Below are 23783 nucleotides of genomic sequence, written 5' to 3'. Positions count from 1 at the left end.
GTTTTCCGGGGAAACTGTGCACCAGCTCGACTTTCGCACTTTGTATGCAAAGGTGATGTCATTTATGTCACGAATTTCTCCTTGTTGATTTCGAGAATGAGTAATACAAGTTGTGTTTTTGCTGCTCGTCATTCTTTTCAGAGGGTCTGAGTTCACACTGACTGGTGAGGAGTTGTCTAACTTTGTTTAATAGTGGAGTACGGCAGGAAAAAACATCGTTTTATTATTAAATTACTTTATCGAATTAGAAAAGCAAGTCCTCGGCTCTGCTCTGCACAGCACCAGAAGTGTTGTTAACACACACCACCTACAAACAAAATAGGGTAAGTAACTAAATCCATATGAATGAAATACATGAATCTAATTCATTGGAAATATACTTTATTTAAAGTATATCGCGAAGATGTTTCTTAATATTAATTTCTAGTGGAAACACATTTATTTATTTATATTAATAAACATCATCAACAGATCATCAATGTTTTATCAGGAACAGGCCAGGGTCAGGATAACTTTGCGAATGGCGCCCCACTTCTTCACTCATTTTTACAAAAAGGGATATCTCATTGAGGTAAATTTGATACTGTATTATTTCATATCAAATGAAAAAGTGGTGGCGCCTTACATTACAGAACCTTTCCCAGGGTCAGCAGTCACTGAGTCACGGGTGTCACCGTCACTGTCAGACCATGGAGGAAGAGACTCGGAAAAATTTCCGTAGGGCGCCACCACTTTTTCATTCAATATGAAATAATATAGGCAACTTATTTACCTGACTGATATATCCCTTTTTGTAAAAATGAGTGAAAAAGTGGTGGCGCCATACGGAAAGTTATCCAGAGACTCCACGACCACGGTTGAGATGAACTCTTTGAGTTGACGATTCGGACAACTCAACAGATTGTGCGTTCAACTGTCAGACAAATCGACTGAATTTGTGTAAAAACATGGTGTAACTGTAATTACACCAAAACATGTCCGTAACGGAGACTGGCCATTCAATTGAATAGTCTGAACCGTTGAGTTGCCCGAACTGTTGAGTTGTCCGATAGACAAGTTGTCTGAACACCCTTTTATCAGGATCAGGGATGTTGCTTTTGCATATGTTCAATGATCCTCATTCATAGTTCCTTTTTTTTCCTTTGGGTTTCGGGCCGATTTTCATACAGGTTACACTACAGCTAAATAAAAATATTGCTTAACAATTTTTCTGGTTAGCAAAAATACACGTAATTGTAAATAGGAGACAGGCGCAACTGTTGTCTGGTAACCTTATTCTGGTAAGCATTTGTGCTTCTACTTTGCGTGCTTGAGTTGAAGCAGCTCTGTAATGTTGGACCCAGTTTAAAATACAGTCATTAGAACTACACTTCTTTCATCTTATTGTATAGAACTTATTCCAATTTTCTCTTCCAAAACCCAACATTGAATGATCTCCTTTTACAATACATCACTTTCCCAACCCTGGATTTCTTTTTTACTCGTTTAGACACCAAAGACGCTCTTGTCATGGCGACAGGTTCGGGGGCTCAGTATGCTTCAATCGTAAAGAGCAGTTTATCATCCGCCAGGCCTTCGGTATGTTACTCTGCATGGGAGATGTAGACACAGTACATGTATGTAGATACTAGTACACTAGTACCTAATTGTGGAGAGCTGTATACCAAGGACCGTTCAAAATTCACTCCAAGTGATCTGGGCCCAATTTTATGGCTCTGCTTACCGTAAGCAAAGAATCAGTGCTTGCGGTATCGGGGAATTCTGCGCTTACATTTACATCAGCCATATTTCGTGAGTTATTGGGGAATTTTGGCTTGTGTGCATGCAAACTTGTTACTAGGCACTCTTCACTTTACACAGCTAGCGCAAAAATTCAGCGCTTGCCCTGCAAGTAGAGAATGGTGACCGTAAGTGCAGGATTCTGCTGTGAGCAAAGTCATTAAATTTGGCCCTGGTTAATGGCTAGTAAAGTGTTTAATTATCCCTATTCCGTTTAAAATATGGAGAAGGGCAAAAGCTGATGAAAAAACACTCAACCACAGTTCAGGGCAAACCTTGTACATTCACAGAGGCAACAGAGGCAATTTGCCTTGTTGCTACTTGAAATATTCATAAACGATGATTGAAGCTTTGCATAGTGTGGAGAATAAGAGTAACTATAAATATAAATATGAATAGTAAACTTGCGGCTACAACCATATAAGGAACGGTGGCTCGGCTGAAAAGAGCCGGTTTGGTCTTGACGTTTCGAACAGTATACTGTGCTCTCCTGAAGACGAGCAGAGTATACTGTTTGAAATGTCGAGACCAAACCGGCCCTTTTCAGAGCCACCACTCCTTCAGAAGCGGTTGTACCCGTAAGATTACTATTCATATTTATATTTATAGTTACTCTGAAATACTCATGTAGAAATGTTTATAAACTCCCTCATAGAGGTGTGCTTTTTATCAAGTATGTACATGTAAACCACAAGAGGTGCCCTTGTATTAAAGCAGATACACGTTACTGATGGTACGCTTTTAAGATTCAAATTTTTGGGGATCAAAACTTTTAAGAGAAAAAGATTTAAAAATCTTTTTATATACATGTAACCATGTTACTTAGAATCAATGTTTCTCAAAATGTTTTGTACTATCGATAGCTGCTGTCATGCTGTAGGCTTCTAACAAAAAGTGTTTATTACATTTCCATCAAACAGTATCAGAAGCCTGAAGAAACGCAGCATGATGTCATGCAAGTCTTCGCATCCTTCAAGGATCTCAGACCACGGATGGACTCTTATGGTATGAAAAAACCTTGACAGTATCATTCAATAAGGCTGTGTTCATATTACCCATACACCGATGTGTATTAGCACTGTATACTCTGTACTTCCCCGAGTCCTGTGAAAAAATATCACAGGCATATTACTCCGGTGCATGGAATTGCTGCGGTGTCTTCAATGCCTAGATTGTGCACAAAAAGACATTTTGAAATTGTCGAGTCTCAGGATATTGTATGCTCACTCTCTGTACATTTATGGTAGGCCTACATTTTACCCTCTTCATATTCTTGTCTGATAAATATCTAGCTATCTAGAAGTCCCCACAAAAATCTGATAAATCTACTCCGTGGTAGTCGTAGAATATATAGCATGACAGTTCTCTAAAGAACAAACTCTACCTGGCAAGTAGATGCACACATGGTGTTACCGCAAACCAAATATATACAGATTGTCATTGTTTCTTTATTTTTCCTCCATGTTCAGTTTTCAACGATGGACAGAACAAGAATCTCCTTTGCATTGATGGAACAATCCCAGTTTACTACAAAGGTAAAGCATACTATTTGTTCTGAAACTGCGGCAGCAAATTGAAAATGGTTTAAGCTGTGTTGCTGGATATCTTGTCTTTTCTCTTGCAGCAGTTTTTCTTCTCACATTTCAAGACTGTGGACACTATTGGTAATGTCAAAGATCAGTCTTCTCACTTGGTGTAACTCAACATATGCATAAATTAACAAGCCCGTGAAAATTTGAGCTCAATCGGTCGTCGAGGTTGCGAGATAATAATGAAAGAAAAAACACCCTTGTCACACAAAGTTGTGTGCTTTCAGATGCTTGGTTTCGAGATCTCAAATTCTAAATCTGAGGTCTCGAAATCAAATTCTGGGAAAATTACTTCTTTCTTGAAAACTACGCCACTTCAGAGGGAGCCGTTTCTCAGAATGTTTTATACTATCAACCTCTCCCCATTACTCGTTACCAAGTGAGGTTTTATGCTGATACTTATTTTGAGTATTTACTAATAGTGTCCACTGCCTTTAACTTGTATAGATGGATTGCACATGACGACATTTCTACCATCTATCAGAGCTCAGAGTTGTAATGTTTCAGCAAATATGGCGGTCAATGACGCTATTTGCAATCCATCTGATGTGCTTTGTTGCAACATTTTAAATTGTTGAATCTCAGGATATATATGCTTCACTTTCTGTACATTTACATGTTACACATGTACATTGTCCCCTTGTTCATTTACCTTGTCTGATAAATTTCTTGCTATCAGGCCTGATACTTCACGGAGGCAACAAAGGCAATTGTCTCCATGTCCCCTGGAGTCGATTTCATAAAGAGTTAGGAGATATTAAATACTCAAGGCTAGTCCTAAGTTAGGACCAGTATCTTGTCCTTACTCAAGATAAGACTAGTCCTAGTAAACTCTTTGTGAAATTGACCCCTTTTTGATTCTCAAAATGCAGTGTGGCAATGTTTGCCGCAGGCGCAATAATGCTATAGTAAAATTCAAGCTAAATGAATTGAAGGATTATGTCACTGATGTCTGAGTGTGTTTTGTATGAAAATTATGTTGGCATGAATAGTCGTGAGTGACATAATTGGTTCACCAAACAGATAGTCACAACTATTTTTTTAGTAGTCGTGGCGGCACGATTAATCAAGTTGTTGAAAAACGGTAGTCATGACTTGACTTAAAGGAACACGTTGCCTTGGATCGGTCGGGTTGGTTTTTGAAAAGCGTTCTGTAATGGTTTGTTATAAAATGCATATGGGTAGAAAGATGTTGTAACAGTAGAATACAATGATCTACACAAATATGCCTCCAACTTGCGTGGTTTTCTTTTTAACTCGTCGACTAACACGGTCGGCCATTTATGGGAGTCAAATTTTTGACTCCCATAAATGGCCGACCGTGTTAGTTTGCAAAGTTACACGTAAAGGAAAACTGCAATTTTGAGTGATACTTGTGTGGATCACTATATTCTTCTTTTGAACCATCTTTCTAACCATATGCATTTCATAACAAACGGTTTCAAACGTTTTTTATAGACCAACTCGACCGATCCAAGGCAACGTGTTCCTTTAAGCAATCAATAGTCTTGACTACAACACTAGGCGCACTAGTCGCCCAGGCTAGCCTCAATGTCTTGACACAGGTGACTGTGTACCTTTCCTTGTTTACATTTGCTTGGACTAAACTCACTTTATCCTCCTCCTTCCCCCATCAAGGTATAAGTTACAACATTCCCATCTGTATTTGGGTGATGGACACGCATCCTTACAACCCCCCGCTGTGCTTCGTCAAACCGACAAAAGAAATGATGATCAAGCCATCCAAGTTTGTGGACCCGAATGGGAAGGTGTACCTGCCCTACCTACACGACTGGAAATATGTGAGTCTTAAGCCTCTTTTGCGTACATGTAAATAAGGTCTCTTCTCAATGATTTACCTTAAAGCCATTGGACACTTTCGGAACAGACAAAAAAAGACTTCTTTTGAAACATTATTCCATGAAATGCTTTACTTTTTGAGAAAACATTAAAACAATTATCAATTTTCGATATAGAGAATTACGGATTTATTTTAAACACATGTCATGACACGGCGAAACGTGCGGAAACAAGGGTGGGTTTTTCCCATTTTTTTCTCCCGACTCTGATGACCGATTGAGCCTAAATTTTCCCAGGTTTGTTATTTTATATATAATTTGTAATATACAAAGTGTGGGCCTTTGGACAATACTGTTTACCGAAAGTTTTCAATGGCTTTAACTGTGGACTTAATTAACTGTTGAATATGTTAAAAGGGGCAAGTTGCCACCTATTGGGGCTAAAAAGGGAGACCAGACAACTCGTCCGTCGGACAACTCGTCCGTTCGGACAACTCGACGGTTCAGACAACTCGACGGTTCGGACAACTCGACGGATGATTTATTCAACCGTCAGACAACTCGACTTGGGGTCAAGACAAGTCGACGGATGGCCTTGACGGGGGCTCAGCGCGGGGCGCGGGAGGGGTAGATAGCGGCCTTGGGAAGAAGGGATGTACTGACTAGTGACTTGGCAATGATGCACGGGCGTTCCGGCCCCAGGGGTGGGGGTATATTATGGTGGGTGGGTTTAATATCCGGGCAAACGGATAATTGATACGTGTTTTTTTTTAAGTTTTTTTTACCATGAATCCATGACCCCGCACTTTAATTATTTTTGTACCATACATGACTGATCGAGTTGTTGTTGTTGGTAATAAAGTAAATAAAAGTAAATCTTCTAAATAGAGCTGTATTATAATGTTTTAATTATTTAATGTTTAAACTGTTTTTTTTAACCTGTTATTTTGAATAAATTGAAGACAACTGCTAGCTGGCTGGTTATACACTAGAGATCATAGTCTGTTTTTTTCACAAAGTATCGAGATAGAGTCACTAACAGATATTTTTTAGCAAGTATGTCTTCACTGGGACACCACACTTTCTTGTGATAAATAATAACTGATAAATAATAGAATCGCAGGAATTATACAGGAAAGTTCGTGTAAACATGACAGTTACGGAGGTCGGCCGCTCAACCGTCGACTTGTCTTGGCCATCCGTCGAGTTGTCTCAAAGTCGAGTTGTCTGAACCGTCAAGTTGTCCGAACCGTCGAGTTGTCTGAACCGTCGAGTTGTCCGAACGGACGAGTTGTCCGACGGACGAGTTGTCTGACATTCCTAAAAAGGGGTTACCTATTCATAGTCTGTAAGATGTTGGCATGGGCATCATCCATTATTACTTCTGCTGGTAGAGCAGAATGCACTACATTCACAACTTTTTGCAAAGCAATTATGGTTAAAGGGAACGGACACTATTGGTAATTACTCAAAATAATAGTTGGCATAAAAACTTATTTGGTAAAGTAACAATCAATGGAGAGCTGATAAAACGTTGTGAAAAACAACTCCCTCTGAAGTAGATTTCATGAAAGGTAATTTTTTACTAGAATAATAAAAGACTTCAGCTGTGTAACCTTTTATTATGCATCTGAAGCACACAAAGGAATAGAAGAAGGGTGTTTTTTCTTTCATTATTTTCTTGCAAATTCAATGACTTATTGACTCTTAAGTTTATTATTTTATGCATGTAAGGTTACACTGGTCTTTGGCAAATTACCAAAGGTGTCCACTGCCTTTGAGTGCCTTGCTCAAGGGCACAAGTTTCATGACCAGATTTCAAACCCACACTCTGCTGCTGACAACGCCAAAGCTTTGGCTCAGTGACCTACATGTACATGTGTAGACTACTCGGCCGCAACGAGCCACAAAATTGAATTCTTTTTGTCTCAAATAATGTTCTCCTTTCCCTTCCGTCGCCAGCCATCTTCAGATCTGGTTGGTTTGATTCAAGTCATGGCGGCCGTATTCGGCGATTGTTCCCCGGTGTTCAGTCGAGCTGCCGCACAGAGCAACACAGCAAGGACGAGCTACCCGCCCGCAGGGCACCAGCCAGCTGCATCACAACCACCATACCCTGCAGGTACCAGCAAGTTGCTAATAACATACATGTAAAGTTCCTGTTAAGGGTCTATGTACTAGTTTTTCTAACACAAAACACAATGTCAACAGATTTACATTAAACCTACACAGTTTTAAGATAATGATAGTTGAAAGCTTCCCTTGAAATATTACTTACTGAGGTGCTCTAGTTTTTGAGAAATGAGTAAAACAATGTCACGTACATAGTTTTCTTCTCAGTTTTAGCATGTAAAAACGTATTAACCAGTTATGGTATGTTTTGGTTTAATATCATAATTGGTTAATAGGTTTTTACATGCTAATATAATTTTTTCATCTCACTGAGACGAAAATTATTTTGTGACTTGTTTTACTCATTTCTCTAAAACTACAGCACTCATCAGAAAGTAATTTTTGAAGTGAAGCTTTCTACAATCATCATCTTCAAACCCTGTAAGTTTAATGTAAATCTGTGAACCCATCCTTCTGTGAACCCATCCTTTTGAATTTGACCCTGCCTTGAGATTTAATGAGCTTGCATTTAGAAACACATCCAATGTGTTCGAGATGATCACAAATCTGACACAAGTTTCCTCTTTTTAATGTGGTTCCTTTATTTCCAATGTGCTTTTTCAGGTGGTGGTTACAACATGCCCATGCCGATGCCTACACCCCAAGGCAGCAGCCAGCCAAGCTATAACGCAAACTACCCCCCTTCATCCTCTTATCAACCCCCTGCCCAGTACCCCGGTAGCTACCCCAACGCTGGGCCATACCCAGGGTCATCACAGCCACCCTCGTACCCCTACCCACCCTCCCAGCCACCCCAAGGGGGCCAGCCTTATCCTACCACATCTGACCTGCCAACCGGTGAGTAAAACTAGAGACTCAAAAAAGATTTTTCAGGAATTTTGTTTTTAAATTTGTGTTCTTGTATAAAATACACCACTCAATGATGAGTGGTTTTCTTTGGACTATTTTCTTGAAATGCTTCCACAATATAGACGATGTGACCTATGTTTACATTCAAACCGCCCTCTGTTGACAAAACACTATATACGTCATGTTTCGCCGGGCACTGAGTTGCGTAGTCATAATAAGATTGCATACACTTTCTACATGTAGCTGGCTGCCAAAACACAAAGGTTTTGCCCGGCGGTATGGGCGCGAATCATGTTATGGTTTTCGTGTGACGTCAGAGGTCACATCGGCTATAGAACCCTACCGGATTTCCTTTGCTATTATATACTGAGCTTGGTTTATACAATTTGTGTATTGCCATGTACGTGTATGCTTTGTTTTGGTAGGGCAAGGGCACTAAGGAATTTTCTCATTGGTAAAGGGCACTCCATGACGAAATTGGAACAATTTCTACTTGAGCATTTCCAGGGCACCAAGGCAATGACAAGGGTGCACGAAGTCAAATGTTACGTGAAGTATCGGGCCTGTCGTTACCCCTACCAGATTTGTTTTTCTATGTATTGAGCACTGTTTTACATGTTGGTGTATTGTCAATACATACAATGTATGTATGTACTTGTTGTTTGCATTTCTCTTGTGCCAGAAGTGTGGTGTTGACAGACATTTTTGTCCGTATCGTGTTTGAAATTATTGAACCACTTTTCAGACATTGAGTTGTTGATTTTTATGAGTGTATTGACGATGAGTTTATTTACCTTGTGTTGCATTGTATTTGATGAGTATTCTCATAGTTTCATCAGGTACAGTAATGTTTTGGTCACAGGTTTATATAATATTGAACCATTTCTATATCTTTTTGGGGCATTGTATTGATGTTCATTCTCGCAATGGCATCTTTAAATGTTTTGGTCATGTTTACATGTATTAATTTTGTCTTTGCATTGGTGATCATTTGATGCGACGTTTCTTTGTCTTTTTCATTTGATGATTGTTTTTTATAATGTTGAACCATTTATCATATCTTTAAATGTTTTGGTCATGTTTACATGGTATTAATTTTGTCTTTGCATTGGTGATCATTTGATGCGACGTTTCTTTGTCTTTTTCATTTTGATGACTGTTTTTTATAATGTTGAACCATTTATCATATCTTGTTTTGCATTGCATTGATGTGTATTCTTATAATTGTATCTTACCATAATATTTTTGTAGAATGTATACATGAGTCAGTAGGACTATACACGAGAGACTGTTTTTGTCTTTGTATATGCATTGATGATCATTTTATGTGTACCTTTCTTTGTATATCTTATGTGATGAATATAGTGTTGAACAACATCTTGTTTTTGTATTGCATTGATGGGTATTCTTCTAAATGAATCTAACAATGTTTTGGTCAAATGTATACATGACATTTTTTAATTTTTTGAATATTTATTGATGATTGCTTTATGTGTACCTTTCTGTGTCTATTTCATGTGATGAAAAAGCTTTCAAATTTTATGAAAGTTGAATTGATTCAAATGAAATCACTGAACTTACTTGAACAATGCATTCTCTTTCTTTGCCTTTAATACATTTACTTTGCGCATAAGGTATTCTTTAAACATTAAAGGGTCTATGTAACTTTTGTACGACAAAAAACACAATGTCCACAGATTTACACTAAACTTACACTGTTTGAAGATAGTAGAAAGCTTCCCTGAAAATATTACGTGCTGAGGTGCTGTAGTTTTTGGGAAATGAGTAAAACAATGTCATGAAAGTAATTTTCGTCTCATGAGAAGAAAATTATTTGAATCGTTTACAAATGTATTTTCATGACATTATTTTACTCATTTCTCAAAAAATACAGCACCTCAGTGAGTAATATGTGAAGGGAAGCTTTCCACTATCATTATCTTCAAACATTCTAAGTTTAATGTAATCTGGACATTTTAAAAAGGTACCCAAATCCTTTAATAGGGTGTGAAATTGTGACTTGAATGCAGACATGTTTCATGACGTTTAGTTGAAGACACTTGGTTGTTTGTTTTTGCGTAGGAACGAGTCATAAAAACTCTGGGCTTTCTGAAGATGAAATCAAGGCCTCGATCCGGTCGGCCGTCGAGGATAAACTGAAACGACGGCTCCAAGATACGTATGATGGTCTACAGGTAAGGCTGGGGACCAGTGCTCATAGCATACAATGAAACACAGGCCCGGGTTAGCATATTTTCCGCAGTTAGCCAAATAAATTAGGAAATGAGCTTGAGCGTTCACAATAGATTTATTTGTCCGCCATTTGGTAACAGTAAACGCTGAAAGGCTATTTTTGACTTGTCGTAGGGTGAGCGGCACTAGAAAATGGATTTTGCACAGTCAGCATAAAACAATTGATGTTATCCTGCTCAATCAAATTGGTCCAATTCCTAAACCTCAGATATTTTTTAAAACAAAAGAAATTTCTGATTTATTCAACTTATCCTTTTTAGGGCCCAGTTTTATGGAGCTGATTAACCAATGATTTTGTGCTTACTGTGCGATTTTCATTGCATAAAGCTGCTATCTGAAAGCACACAAAAAGGCATGCTAACATTCTGATGCTTTCTGCATGAAGATAAATGGTGTCGCAATGCAAGTCAATGCTGAATTAACCTGAACATCTGACGTTACACTTCGAGGCACCTGAATAACGCCAGAGACTGGCATCAAAACCGGCATGTGTTTTGACCTTTGACCCAATACATTTCAGATAGAGATACATGTACCCAGTCCAATTCTATTGCTGACGAGACAGAAATGAACTGTCTGGGCATCTATGGAAAGCTCAAGCTTATCCATCATGTCCATGATCATTGTATCCAATGGAATCACTGGATCTGAGAAGCTGGGACCTGTCTTCCCCAAGGATAAAGACAGGGGCCCAGTCTGATGGTCAATGGTGAATTAACCTGAACATCTGACGTCTTACTTCGAGGCTCGTGAATAACGCCAGAGACTGGCATCAAAACCGGCATGTGTTTTGACCTTTGACCCCATACATTTGAGATAGAGATATGCAGTCGAGTTCTATCTCTGACGTGACAGGAATGAACTGTTTGGGCATCTATGGAAAGCTCATGTCACTGTGCACGTTTATCCATCATGTCCATTATCATTGTATCGGATGGAATCACTGGATCTGAAAAACTGGGACCTGTCTTTATCCTTGCGGATTAAGACAGGTGCCCAGTCTGATGGTGAATGTGCAATGTGGCCGAATAATTTTCTTGCTAGACTGTGAAATACGCTTACACCTTATAAAATTTGTTTTACTATATTAAGCATGACAATTTGCTTACCATCAAGCATGAAAATTTGCTTACCATCAAGGAGCACTATGAAACTGGGCCCAAAAGTGAGGGAGGCTGACCTGTTAATTATTGAGCATCATTTCCTTCCCCCTAAAAGTTTGTTGTTTTACCCCCTCACCTCTTCAGGCTGAAATTGACTCCCTGGCTGTCACAAAGGAAAAACTGAAGACTGGTCAGCAAAAGCTGGAAGAGATTATCAGTAAACTGGAAACCGAGCAGGTAGGTCAATCTATCTAAAATGATGAGTCTGGGATGTAGGCGTGCTATAGAGCAGCCATAGTGGTGTTTTTTCCATACATATCTATGAAACCAAAGAGAGACTTGAAGAGGAAACTAGTCTGGCTCCATATTGCTCATTAAAGGCAGTGGACACTATTGGTAATTACACAAAATAATAATTAGCATAAAACCTTTTTTGAGTTTTTGAGACAGAACTTATTTTCCACGAATTTGATTTCGAGACCTCAGATTTAGAACTTGAGGTCTCAAAATCAACCATCTGAACGCACACACTTTTGTGTGACAAGGGTGTTTTTTGTCTTTCATTATAATCTCACAAGTTCGATGGCGGATTGAGCTCAAATTTTCAAAGGTTTGTTATTTTATGCATACATGTATGTTGAGATACACCAACTGTGAAGGCTAGTCTTTGACAATTACCAATAGTGTCCACTGCCTTTAATCTTTGTATTACACATGTATTGCTTCCTATTTAGCTTAGCACTGACTGAGTGTTTCACCTTGTGAAGTCTGAAACTTGCTCCCCTTTTGGAGTTTCGTAGCTGAGTGTTCAATGAGTGTATTGAAGATGATTTCTATATCTTGTTTTGCATTGTATTGTTGTGCATTGTATCGTTGTCAATTCTTATAATAATTTTAGGTCACATGGGTGGATGGTGTTGTTTTTTTGAAAATGTGCCTTATTTTTTTTTTTGAAAATGTGCATTGATTTTTTTTGTACATTGATGACTTGATTTGTACTTTTCTTTGTATATTTTATGTGATGAATGTTTCTATAATGTTGAATCATTTATACTGTAGCATTACATTTATGTGCATTCTTATAATAATGTTTATATGATATTGATTTTGTCTTTGTGCATTGATGATCATTTTATGTGTACCTTTCTTTGTCTATTTCATGTGATGCATTGATTTGTTCTTGTTTACATGATATATTGATTTTATCTTTTAATGTGCGTTGATGATTATTTTTTGTCCACCTTTTTGTTGTATTTCATGTGAACCATTTGCAATATTTCACTGTATTCTTTGATAGTCATCCTTTTCCTAGATATTTTTGTATTTAATAGTGTTTCCTCTTTCTCGTTTCAGCTTCAATGCTAAACCTTTTTACTTTACATTCAAAAACAAAATTTATTGTGATTTGGATTTTGATTGTATTTGTTAAGTTGAACTAACTTTAATGGTTTTGATTTTTGCTTAAATACTTTGGTTTTAATGTCTCTCAGTGAACGATTATACTAACTTTAAATCTTATTGGATGATATTTAAACTTAGATTGATATTGTCTTTAGTGAATGTCCTCAACATATAGGCCTAGTTAACATTATTATATTATTAATTATATTTTTATGCCAGATAGTTGTAGGAATCTATAAATGCCGTCCCCAAAAAGATATCTGTAAATATCTTTCAACTTATTTTTGTCATAGAGTTTATATGGGAACCATTGGGAAAGCTCTTTGCGTTTCTTTCACTTGTGGTAAACAAATTTTTACAAACTATTTGAAACCATTTAACTGCTCGGGTTGTGTATGGTGGTACACTGCTGCCAAATCTAACTTTTAATGTGTGTACTGTGTAGATGTATTGATTACATGATAATACATGTTACAGGTTGGCCTAGATTATTTGTCATTCAAAACCAGTCGTTGAGTTCAAGGCAGTGGACACTGATGGTAAATACTCAAAATAATTAGCATAAAACCTTACTTGGTAAAGGTGAACGGCTCCCTCTGAAGTAACGTAGTTTTCGAGAAAAAAGTAATTTTCCCTGAATTTGATTTCGAGACCTCGGAATTAGATTTTGAGGTCTCAAAATCAAGCATCTGAAAGCACACCAATTCGTGACACAAGGGTGTTTTTCTTTCATTATTATCTTGCACTTTCGATGACCAATTGAGCTCAAATTTCAACAGGTTTGTTATTTTATGCATTTGTTGAGATACACCAAGTGAGAAGGATGGTCTTTGACAATTACCAATAGTGTCCAGTGTCTTAAAAGAAATTAAATTCTCAGTTAATTCGTAGCTTGGCCTAGAAATTAAATTCTCAGTTAATTTGTAGCTTGGCCTAGAATTTGTACCTTGGCCTAGAAGATTACTCACAATTTTAAAAACACAGTGTCGACAAACAATTATTAATTGAATGATTGACTTTTTGTGTTTGATGAAGGTGGATCTTGAGAAGGACATCAGTTTGTTAAAACAAAAAGATGAAGAAATCAGGCTAGCCTTAAGTAAATTGGATGGGCAAGATCAAATGGATATAGATGAAGCAATCATACCAACAACTCCACTGTACAAACAGTAAGTCTGAAACTTTCCTTGCTTTCCTTATTTCATTTCATCTCGGTTTTTCCAATCAAACAAAAAGTCAAAAGACTACAAACAAGAAGTGTCGTGGCTGAGCTGTAGAGAGCACCGAATTCAAACTCGGGTGTTTCTGATCAGCAGAGTGTGGGTTCCAATCCCCAGCCGTGACACTTAAGCAAGACACTTAACCATTGCCTCGTCCTCTCGTATGGGACGTAAAGCCGTTGGTCCCATGTGCTGTGTAACTCATGTAAAAGAACCCAGTGCACTTATCGAAAACAGAAGGGGTTCATCCCGGTGTTCCTGGCTGTGGCTGCTGTGAGCGCATAGCACCTTGTAAACCCTTATAAGGTGCTACATAATTGGATCTCATAATTAATAACTTAACCAATCTTTCTGTATAACACTAACCCCCTTGAGTACCTTGTTTGGTAGATACGTGCGCTATATAAGACTATAAACCATGTGGGTTTACAATGATGAAAACAACATTGATATCACAAACAACTTGAATAGTTAAGAAAAGATAGTACAGTCGGCTCTCATTATGCTTTTGTTTCTTTGTTTTGCTGTTGTCTTATATAGATGTTAAATTTGCATCGGGGATAAAGAATATTCTTACCCATAACACTGATGTGTGTTAGCACTCTATACTCAGTATTTTCCCCTGAGTCCTTTGAAAAATATCACAAGCATGTTATTCGGGTGTTGTTTTTTATCCAAATTCTTGTTATACATAACGAGGCAATTTGGCCAGTCCCAGTAATCCTGTTAAAACAAGAGTTGACTGAATATAAGAAAGGTGTACAAGTTATTGCACATTTGCATTAAAATAAGAGACTAGAATAGTATACGACTTTAAAATAGTAGAAGGGCAACCTAGATTAGACTGATTTAATTTGAGTAGCATTTATGTCTATGGATTCTTTTCTTGGGGAAAGTATAGAGTGCTTTAAAACATCTTAGTAGGTATGTGTTATGTCAGTGTAGATAACTCGTTTGTGTAATGTTTATATGTTTCTTCGCAGGTTGCTTAATCTCTTTGCTGAGGAGATGACAATTGAAGACACCTATTATTATCTCATGGAAGCCCTAAGGAAGAACACCATAGAATTGGAAGCCTTCTTGAAGGTGAGACTATTTTGTGACCTTTGACCCCAAGAATGAATCGCTTTGTCAAATACACATGTTCATTCCATGCAAATTGTGTTAGAGTGTTTGATACATGTACACATTTCTATGGACCATATCTGCCTGATGGTTATCACATTTGAGAGGTTTCGCAAGTCTACGGATACAGATATTGGTATGATGACACACCGTGTGATCATGAGACAAGTATCCGTGACTATCGTAATGTAGGACAGTTCTTAGTGTTTCCATCCGGAAACCCTTGGGTCGAATGAAGGCATTAAGGGGCCGAAGGTTGATGATCGGTCGCCACTGGTTGAATTTCTTGGGAGCCAGAAAGAAGGTCGAGATGCAACCTGGTCCAGTATTGCGAGGAGGAAGAGGGAGTAAAGCCTTCTTTTCTAGTAGGAGAGCGATCTCTCTCTCTAAATTGCTCCGCCAAGCAGAAAGGTTGAGGTGGAGGACTTGTAAATTCGAGGACTTGTAAACCCGAGTTAGTGACCTGAGGAGAGGGTTCGAAGGACCCAAGAATCTTTTGTGATTGAAGTCCATTTCTGAGCAAAGTCTAAAAATTGATATGTGGTAAATGACATGTGGAGTCAATGTTTCTTGGGACCTCTAGGCCACTGTGTCTTGTAGGAGTGGGTTGAGCTAGATGATGTTGTGTTGGATGTAGAGGGTTAGGAACGATAACTGGGCTTGGCTGTCGAGCGAGTAAAGTTGGTCCTGGGGTGACGGAAATCGGAATAGTAGGAGCAACAAAAAGACCCTTGGCTGCTTTTCCTGCCTGTGTCGTTGGTGCGGGAGGGCAGTGAAGAAGATTTATTAGAGGGTCAGCGCAGGTTGATTTACTCATCAGTCTTTAGACGCTTAGCCTCTCGAAGCATAAGCTCGTCGAATTTATTTGCGAAGAGATCACTCCCATACGTTCTCTAGAGCCCTTTAAGGGCCAGTAGAGCTGATCAAAGACAAGTGACCTATACATGGAAGTCGCCATAGCAGAACTGGTAGCAATGGTCCGTAGACATGAACCGAGGCAGTTATCAAGAAATCTGAACATTATTGGGAGGAGCTTTGGATCGACTGTCCCAGGGTCCTCTGAAGCTCGAGTGTCCGACAGAAAAATAGACAGGTTGGAAACTTGGGCCCCATAACCTAACTGACGATCGAGCTTCTCGAGAGAGTTGTTGAGGTGTTTAAATTAACTTATTGTTTTTTATTTTCAAATGATCAACCCTTAATACTGGTTGTGTTTTTTAATTTGTTTTTTATGCACAGCATGTCCGAGAGCTTTCTCGAAAGCAGTTCCTTCTACGGGCACACATTCAGAAGGTACGGCAAACGGCTGGATTGCGAGACCTGGTCATGTGAACAAGAAGCAGGTAATAAAAGACGAAAAAAACACTTGGATCAATGAAAAAACACTTTGGTGAACAAAGGGTCTGTATACGTTTGGTAATGACTCCGCAAATAAGTGCCAATAAAAAAAATTACTTGGAAAGAGGTAAATTAGCTTTATATAGTATGATGTATTCTTGAGAAACTTTTCACCTCGAAGTACTGCAGTTGAGGGAAAAGATTTCCCTTTTTAATCTCCCAAGGAGCGTTACAGACAACAGTGTTTCTCAGATGGTGTATTCCATTTGCAGATGATAATAATAATAATAATAATAAAAATAAGACTTGTAATGCGCATGTATCCAACCCGCTGGGTGTTCAAGGCGCAGTAAAAACCAAAAAACTAAACAAAAACAATAAAAGAAAAACCAGACACAACAAAATAAGTCCTTGAAAACCTGTGACATAAGATAAGTTTTGAGAAGAGGTTTGAATGTTGTGGTACAAGGACAAGATCGAAGATTAAATGGTAGAGAGTTCCAGATGCGTGGCGCAGCTGAAGAAATAGACCTGTCACCATGAGTGTCAAGACTTACTCTTCCTTTCGTAGAAAATTCATTTATTAAGCTTATTCTTCATGTGTGGACATAACCGCTTTGAGGCCTTTGACAATACATGGATCTCTAGGCTGCGACCACCTAATTTTCACCAGTTAGGTTTATAGTTTGTCTTCAACTATGTATGATTAAAATTACCATTGGGTTCCAATTACCAAACGTACACTGTCTACACCAATCCGGGCGCGCAAGAGTTGAGCACCGCGCGCCATTTGCACAAAAAGACACCGCAGTTGTTCATTTCTTCAGTAGAGGGCGCTATAAATTTGGTTTGTGTCGAATTAGTCGTAACAGTCCCTTAAGTGCACATGGACTCCAATTATTCTCTGGATGGGAAATTCCAGAGTTTTATCTGAATTCAGACTTTTTACGTCTTGCCTGATGAACACAAGAAGGTCTTCTTCAGGTTATACAAGAAACTCTGCTTTTAAATTGTGCTTAGGATACTGTTCCAAAAAATCCTTGGAATCTTAAACTCCATTGGTTGCCGAAAGATGGACATGCAATCAATTCAACTTGCCTCCAATATTTAGGACCTATTGTCAGTAATGCCCTCATTCATGCAGTTGTTGCTCTTATTTATATATTATTGTCTTTACATTGATAACCCAAAACATACCTTATCCTTGGCTTGGTTGGATCGTTGAAGTCTTATCAGATAGTGGCTCATTTGTGCTGTCGCTTAACCATAAGTGTCGTTGGACGGGGAATTCTTTTTTAATTTGGGCAAATCACTATATAGTGCCCTACCAAGTGTTGGGCTCAGGAAAGGATATTTTATCAAAGTGTACTGTAGTAAATTGTCCATAAATAAGACCATGTCCACATACATGTAAATGGATAGGGCAGTGGCTTTGGACATGAACGCCAAATACATGTACAAAAGTATAGTAATTTTTTCAATAGTTTGTGTTGGAGCCATTTCTGTATCCAAATATTATTTTTGCGAAAAAAAATAACTCTCGCAGCTATGTGTGTAATGAGCAAAACATATTTCTCAACAAGGTGGATATCCTTTTGGAACCTGGAAGATTTGATTCTTTTAGATTTTAGTTTAAATTTCACAGAGGCTTGTATAAGATGGATGTATAAACGCTTAATACTGTAGATATGCATTGTAAATAATGAATTTTACTATTGTTATTATAATAAGTATGCAACTGATCATTCAATCATGTGCATTATGTGTTGGTTCCAGGGCAGTTTGCTTAGCATTGACCAGTTTTGCTTAGCAGACGACAAATAATCAATAAATAGATAAATAAGCAAATACAAATTATTGGTTGCCTTGTACCATGTTACAGTATCTAGACTTAGTTCCAAGTCCTCGATCGTGGCCTTGTAGTCGCTACAAACAGCTCCCTCTTGTGATCTTACTTCATCATTTAGCCTTCGGTTAGATTGCGTGAAAGCTAATAATGTGGGGGGGGGGGGTTTCGTGGCTGAGATGCAGAAGAATAACCGCGATCTAAGACTTGATTCAAGTCTACCTGTTATCTTTCAGGCAAGATATTCTTCCTACTTAAAGCCATTGGACACTTTCGGTAAACAGTATTGTCCAAGGCCCACACTTCGTGTATCACAACTTATATATAAAACAACAAACCTTAAATAACAAATTTAGGCTCAAGTAGTCATCGGAGTCAGGAAAAAAACGGGAAAACCCAGCCTTGTTTCCGCACGTTTCGCCGTTTCATAACATGTGTTTAAAAGAGGATTGATGTTGTTTTAATGTTTTCTCAAAAAGTAAAGCATTTCATGGAAAAACATTTCAAGAGAAGTCTTTCCACCATTACCTTTTGTAAACCCTGTTATTTGTAAATCTGTGAACTTAAAACAAAATTCTGTACCGAAAGTGTACAATGACTTTAAGTCTAGTTTCGGATTTCTTTGCAATTAAAATTCGAAAAAGGAAAATTAAAGAAAAAACAATAGCCTGAAGAGTATTCCTAAGATTATTCCAAGTGTACATGTAGGTAAGCCTTGTACTCAACAAAATATTCCTACTTTTTAGAATGTCAAAATGTCATGTCTGTTACATTTAACATTGAAATGTGTTTTGTCTTTGATCCTTGGTTCCTTTGCTTCATTTGGCATTGTTGTTGCTTGAGAAAGAGCAAGATCGATAAGCAGCCATGCTGATTTTACTTAATTCACACAGACTTCACACTATGTCTTGGGTTGTTTTCGAGAGCGATTTATAAACCATGATTGCTTCGCTCCACCTAGGATGGGTTTCAGTGAAGATAGTTTGTTTTTATGGTTATTTTGTTGAGTAAACTTACCAATGCTCAGTCCGGCTATAATGGGCGATCCAGTACATGTAGTGGTTGGTATCTGATCTTTCCTTTTTCCAAAACCAGACTTCACACTATGTCTTGGTTGTTTTTGAGAGCGATTTATAAACCATGATTGCTTCTCTCAACCTAGGATGGGTTTCAGTGAAGATTGTTGAATAAACTTACCAATGCTCAGTTCGGCTATAATGGGACAATCCAGTACATGTAGTTGGTGGTATCTGATCTTTTCTTTTTCCAAAGCCAGACTTCACACTATGTCTTGGGTTGATTTCTAGAGCGATTTATAAACCATGATTGCTTCTCTCCATTTAGGATTTAGTTCCAGTGGTGATAACTTGTTCATTTTGTTGAATAAACTAATCAATACCCAGTTCGGCTATTGGGACAATCAAGTAGTTGGTTTGGTATCTGAACTTTTCCTTAAAAAAAAAAACAGTAGAAATGTTTTATTTAATTTTTTTTAAATTGCCCTGTATGCACAACTGACCCCTTTTAATATTATTATTATAATTGCATATTTTATAAATATTTAGCAAATATTATGGGGTCTTATCGGAAAATAAAATATCGACACTTGTATGCTCAGCCAATGAGCACAAACTGTAAATGAGAGCCGTGGCTCTGGTGGAAAGTGTGCAATGATTGTGTAGAAAAGTATGATACAATATAAACACGCGCGCGGCACCGAAAATGCACTACATCTGATGTCCGTGTTCCCACCTTGGGGACGCACCCTGGCCCCCTCATTTCGGAAATCTGGACCTTTTGTTTTAAAAATCACCAGAAATTACCAGAGTAATTTATTTTACCGTAGGTCGTATTAGTTTACGACGTATAAGGAATAGTGTTTCGAGCCATGTTTGGGTGGAATTCTTATATTCTACTTTTAAAACATCTTTCTAAACATAATGCATCTCAAATGCTTTTCATAGACAAACTCGTCCGATCTAAGGGAACGTGTCACAAGACACTTCATATATAGCCCTTTCGAAACTATGGCTTAGCCTCCATCCAACTGGTTGAAGCCTTCCGAAATCACACGTTTTCAAAATAGCGGACGTGCACCAAGTAAGTTGGAGCCTGTGAGCAGAAGCCCTAACTTCGTGAAGGGCTATATTAAAGAATCCAGTCTCACACACGTAAACTGTAGGAAATAGAAATGAACGTGCTGAGTTTATTCCAATATTGTTCTTAATTCTCACATTATCAATAATTTGTTTTAAATACTAAAGACAATTCGGACACTATACATTTACGGACAAAGGTGTTTACAATAAAGGGGGAAAATTGGGCGGTAAAACTAAAGAGTTAATTCAGAATCTTATTAATACTGTTAATGTGTAAAAACGTAACATGTTAATCACAATAAATGACATTATTTGTCACTTCAGGTCCCAATACTTTATTTTATGCACATACGCGGTAGTTGTCAGCTAAAATCATCATACAAACGTTTCGAACCAAAGACTATAGTTGTGTACATCTTGTAGTTGAAATACGCGTATATTATGTTTTGAATGTTTGTTTGAATGATCTTCCCATCAAGGGAACTCGGCAAACTCCCACAAGGCCAATCTCTCTGTCACACAAACATTGGTTTAACGTCTATGATTATGAATTATTAAAGGCAATGCACATGAGTAGTGTAGCCTCCCTTACGTCATTGCGCACCAAATTCAACAAATCTGACATGTTATCACATAAATTACTCACTTGCCAACACGTAATCTGGCACTTGAATTTTAAGTTTCCTAAATTGCTGGCTGAATGAAAGCACAGTCGGGGATTTGTTTTTAAACGTACAATACTTCCCGAAGCTTAAGTTCGAAGATGTTTCACTCTAAACGTTGGGATGTCAAAAGGCAGGATACAATGACTGCCCCCTGGTCAAGATCCAATTTGAAGAGGTTTTTATGATAACATTTTAAAGGATATAATTTTGTGTGTCATCTACTTGATCATATCAGGGCAGGCACCCAATTTAATGAAACTGGTAAAGCACATGAATTTGGTAAGCATAGGCAAATCGTACTTAACAAAGTTGTCTCCTCTTAATTAATCATCCCCTTATAGTTCAAAGCCTACACCATCTTGACAATTAAAACATGCTTAAAGGTGCTATCACGTCGTATCTTCCCTGAACAATCAACACCCGTACCATCGAGTTATGACCTTTGACCTTTGACCTTGATGTGATATCCAAACGCAAAATTAAGGGAAATTTGGCGAGACACGCAAATTTGTAACTTGTTTAGTTTGAGATGTAGATGCACTGAATAATGCGAATGGCTTTTTGCCTATAGTGATAAAAATAAAATAGTTTGACACAATATTTGTAAGCCAACTCGTAGTGGAAGATGTAGGCCTATGACGTCATTGTTCGTGGAATTAGCAGCGAGCAATAGCACCTTCAAGTTAATACAATGTTCAACTCTTATTAAACAATCTAACGCATCTTAGGATTTTACAAATGACAGCACCACAACTAAAACCGCTTTAAAAATGAGTAAAGGATTCTCAGTTAGTTGTCATGTACATAAAACAACCCGACAATAATATGTATACATAGTTATTACAAATATTAGTTGTTTAATAGCATGCCCAGCACGTTTCTATGCGTTTCAACTGTACTTACAGAAGAGTTATTTACATGTTGTATAAAAACAGCACATTATGAATTTATGATTTGTCTTAGCATTACACGTCATTCTCTCCCGGCTAAATTTAACAACTTAATAGCCTAATAAAGTTGGTTTTAATACTGGAGTCTCAAATGTTCAATTTTATAATCGAAGGGTTTTGTTTACGCATGAACGCATGTCTTGATGTAACGACTAAGCCGCAACCGCTAATGGGTGACTTTAGGGACCGACTTACGGTTAAAATTCATTGTTCTTGTTTATGTGCGCAAACTCAGAACAACGTAAACAATGGTAAGTAAGTCTGCTGCCACCTCGCGTTTCAAAGTCTCGCATTCGGATACGACCTTGACCTGACATGAATATCTTTTTAGTTTATCTTCATTTCTAAAAGAACCGGGGTAAAAATTTACCTTTGACTCCAGATGAAGGACCCACTAGGTGCCATATCTATTTCCGGGTTATAGTGTGACCCGGAAACATTTTCAATCCGGGATCCTTCTCCAGGTCAGTCCTTACTTGGTGCTTGATGTGTTTCAATCCTTATTTGTTGCTTGATATTAGACATGGTGTTGCCCCCCCCTCTCTGTAGCCTTAGAAAGTCTCAAGATGATTTGTTTTCGTTTACTTGTGTATTAGTTTACGTTTCTTTGTTTTTAAGAAGAGGTGGGGTTTGTGTTGGTTGGTACCAGTGGTACCAACTCAATGCTCAATGGTACATCTGTACGAGAGGGGAAGAAGGTGTTTGGGTACAGGAACAATTTGGGGGAGGGGGTGAGGCACACTCTGCCACTGAGCATGGTAGTTCTAAAGTCTGTTTTATGTTGTATTGTATGTTTAATAGGATAGTGTTTTATGATGTAAGCAATTCCTGTGATTGTTTTTAAGCATTGGCAAATAAACCATTCCAATTCTATTCTGACCCGGGTCCTTTTAAAGTTTATGTGGGCATGAAAGAAACTTTGGAAGTTGAACAAAAAACAATTTAGGCCCTAGGTAAAATATCAGTTGTTCACCTGTCAAATTACTTGAACTCAGTCAGAGCTTTGAAAGGCGAGAGGGGTAGAGAGGAGAGGCCAAAGTTTCTCTCTATGGAATTGTAATGTGTTGAAAGCATTGCCTACTATTACCCTTCCGGCACCTACTTTAAACAGATATAATTATATAGTTATTTACAATTCAGCCTTGCATTGGATGGCTTGCTTTGTAAACGATTTTATACTCAACTTTTGTGACATTGGATTGAAGAGAGTTCGTTGTTATCTGTAGTCAGCTTTCCTATATGTGAGATCAATGTTATATAATACTGTCATGTAAAACGGGAACAGACTATACTACTTCCCGCTTTGTTTCACAATGTACTCAAAAGGGATCCCAGACTTATTTTCTGCTCCAATCTCGGGTTGGTTGCCATGCATTTGAGAAAAGCCAAGATGGCTGTTTGGGAGCAGATTGTTTGAGGAAGACGTCCGGTTGTGTCTGATGTGGAAGCTGGGTGTACACTTTCTTAGACTTCTTGACCGTGTGTGAGCAAAGTAGTGCCCCCGTGGATTTGAGGCTTGTCCCCCGGTAGCTGTGTCTGGTTGGGGGTGTGGTACTACTAATAGTTACTAGCACGCACTCTCTGGCACTTGAAAACGAGAACACAAGAATATATTTAGAACAGTGCATCCACAT

General features: G+C 38.1%; 2 protein-coding genes across 2 annotated transcripts in view; one reads left to right on the top strand and one right to left on the bottom strand.

The window, feature by feature from the left end:
* LOC139939187 (tumor susceptibility gene 101 protein-like) overlaps positions 1–20074 on the top strand; it is a 47454-nt gene extending 27380 nt beyond the window's left edge. Inside the window, exons 10-18 of the mRNA XM_071934964.1 lie at positions 3249–3314; positions 5007–5170; positions 7130–7289; positions 7904–8137; positions 10232–10344; positions 11650–11742; positions 13942–14075; positions 15110–15212; positions 16491–20074. Coding sequence (XP_071791065.1) covers positions 3249–3314; positions 5007–5170; positions 7130–7289; positions 7904–8137; positions 10232–10344; positions 11650–11742; positions 13942–14075; positions 15110–15212; positions 16491–16583 — 1160 coding nt within the window. The 3' untranslated portion in view covers positions 16584–20074. The remainder of the gene's footprint in view (positions 1–3248; positions 3315–5006; positions 5171–7129; positions 7290–7903; positions 8138–10231; positions 10345–11649; positions 11743–13941; positions 14076–15109; positions 15213–16490) is intronic.
* The window catches only part of LOC139939185 (glutamate receptor ionotropic, kainate 2-like), a 104256-nt gene continuing 99820 nt past the window's right edge, over positions 19348–23783 (bottom strand). Inside the window, exon 18 of the mRNA XM_071934960.1 lies at positions 19348–23736. Within this exon, the coding sequence (XP_071791061.1) occupies positions 23717–23736 (20 nt within the window). The 3' untranslated portion in view covers positions 19348–23716. The remainder of the gene's footprint in view (positions 23737–23783) is intronic.

This window comes from Asterias amurensis, chromosome 6 (assembly GCF_032118995.1).
Source record: "Asterias amurensis chromosome 6, ASM3211899v1".
Taxonomy (NCBI): Eukaryota; Metazoa; Echinodermata; class Asteroidea; order Forcipulatida; family Asteriidae; genus Asterias; species Asterias amurensis.
The sequence above is the reverse complement of the archived record's forward strand: the minus strand, read 5'-3'. Positions and strand labels throughout refer to the sequence as shown.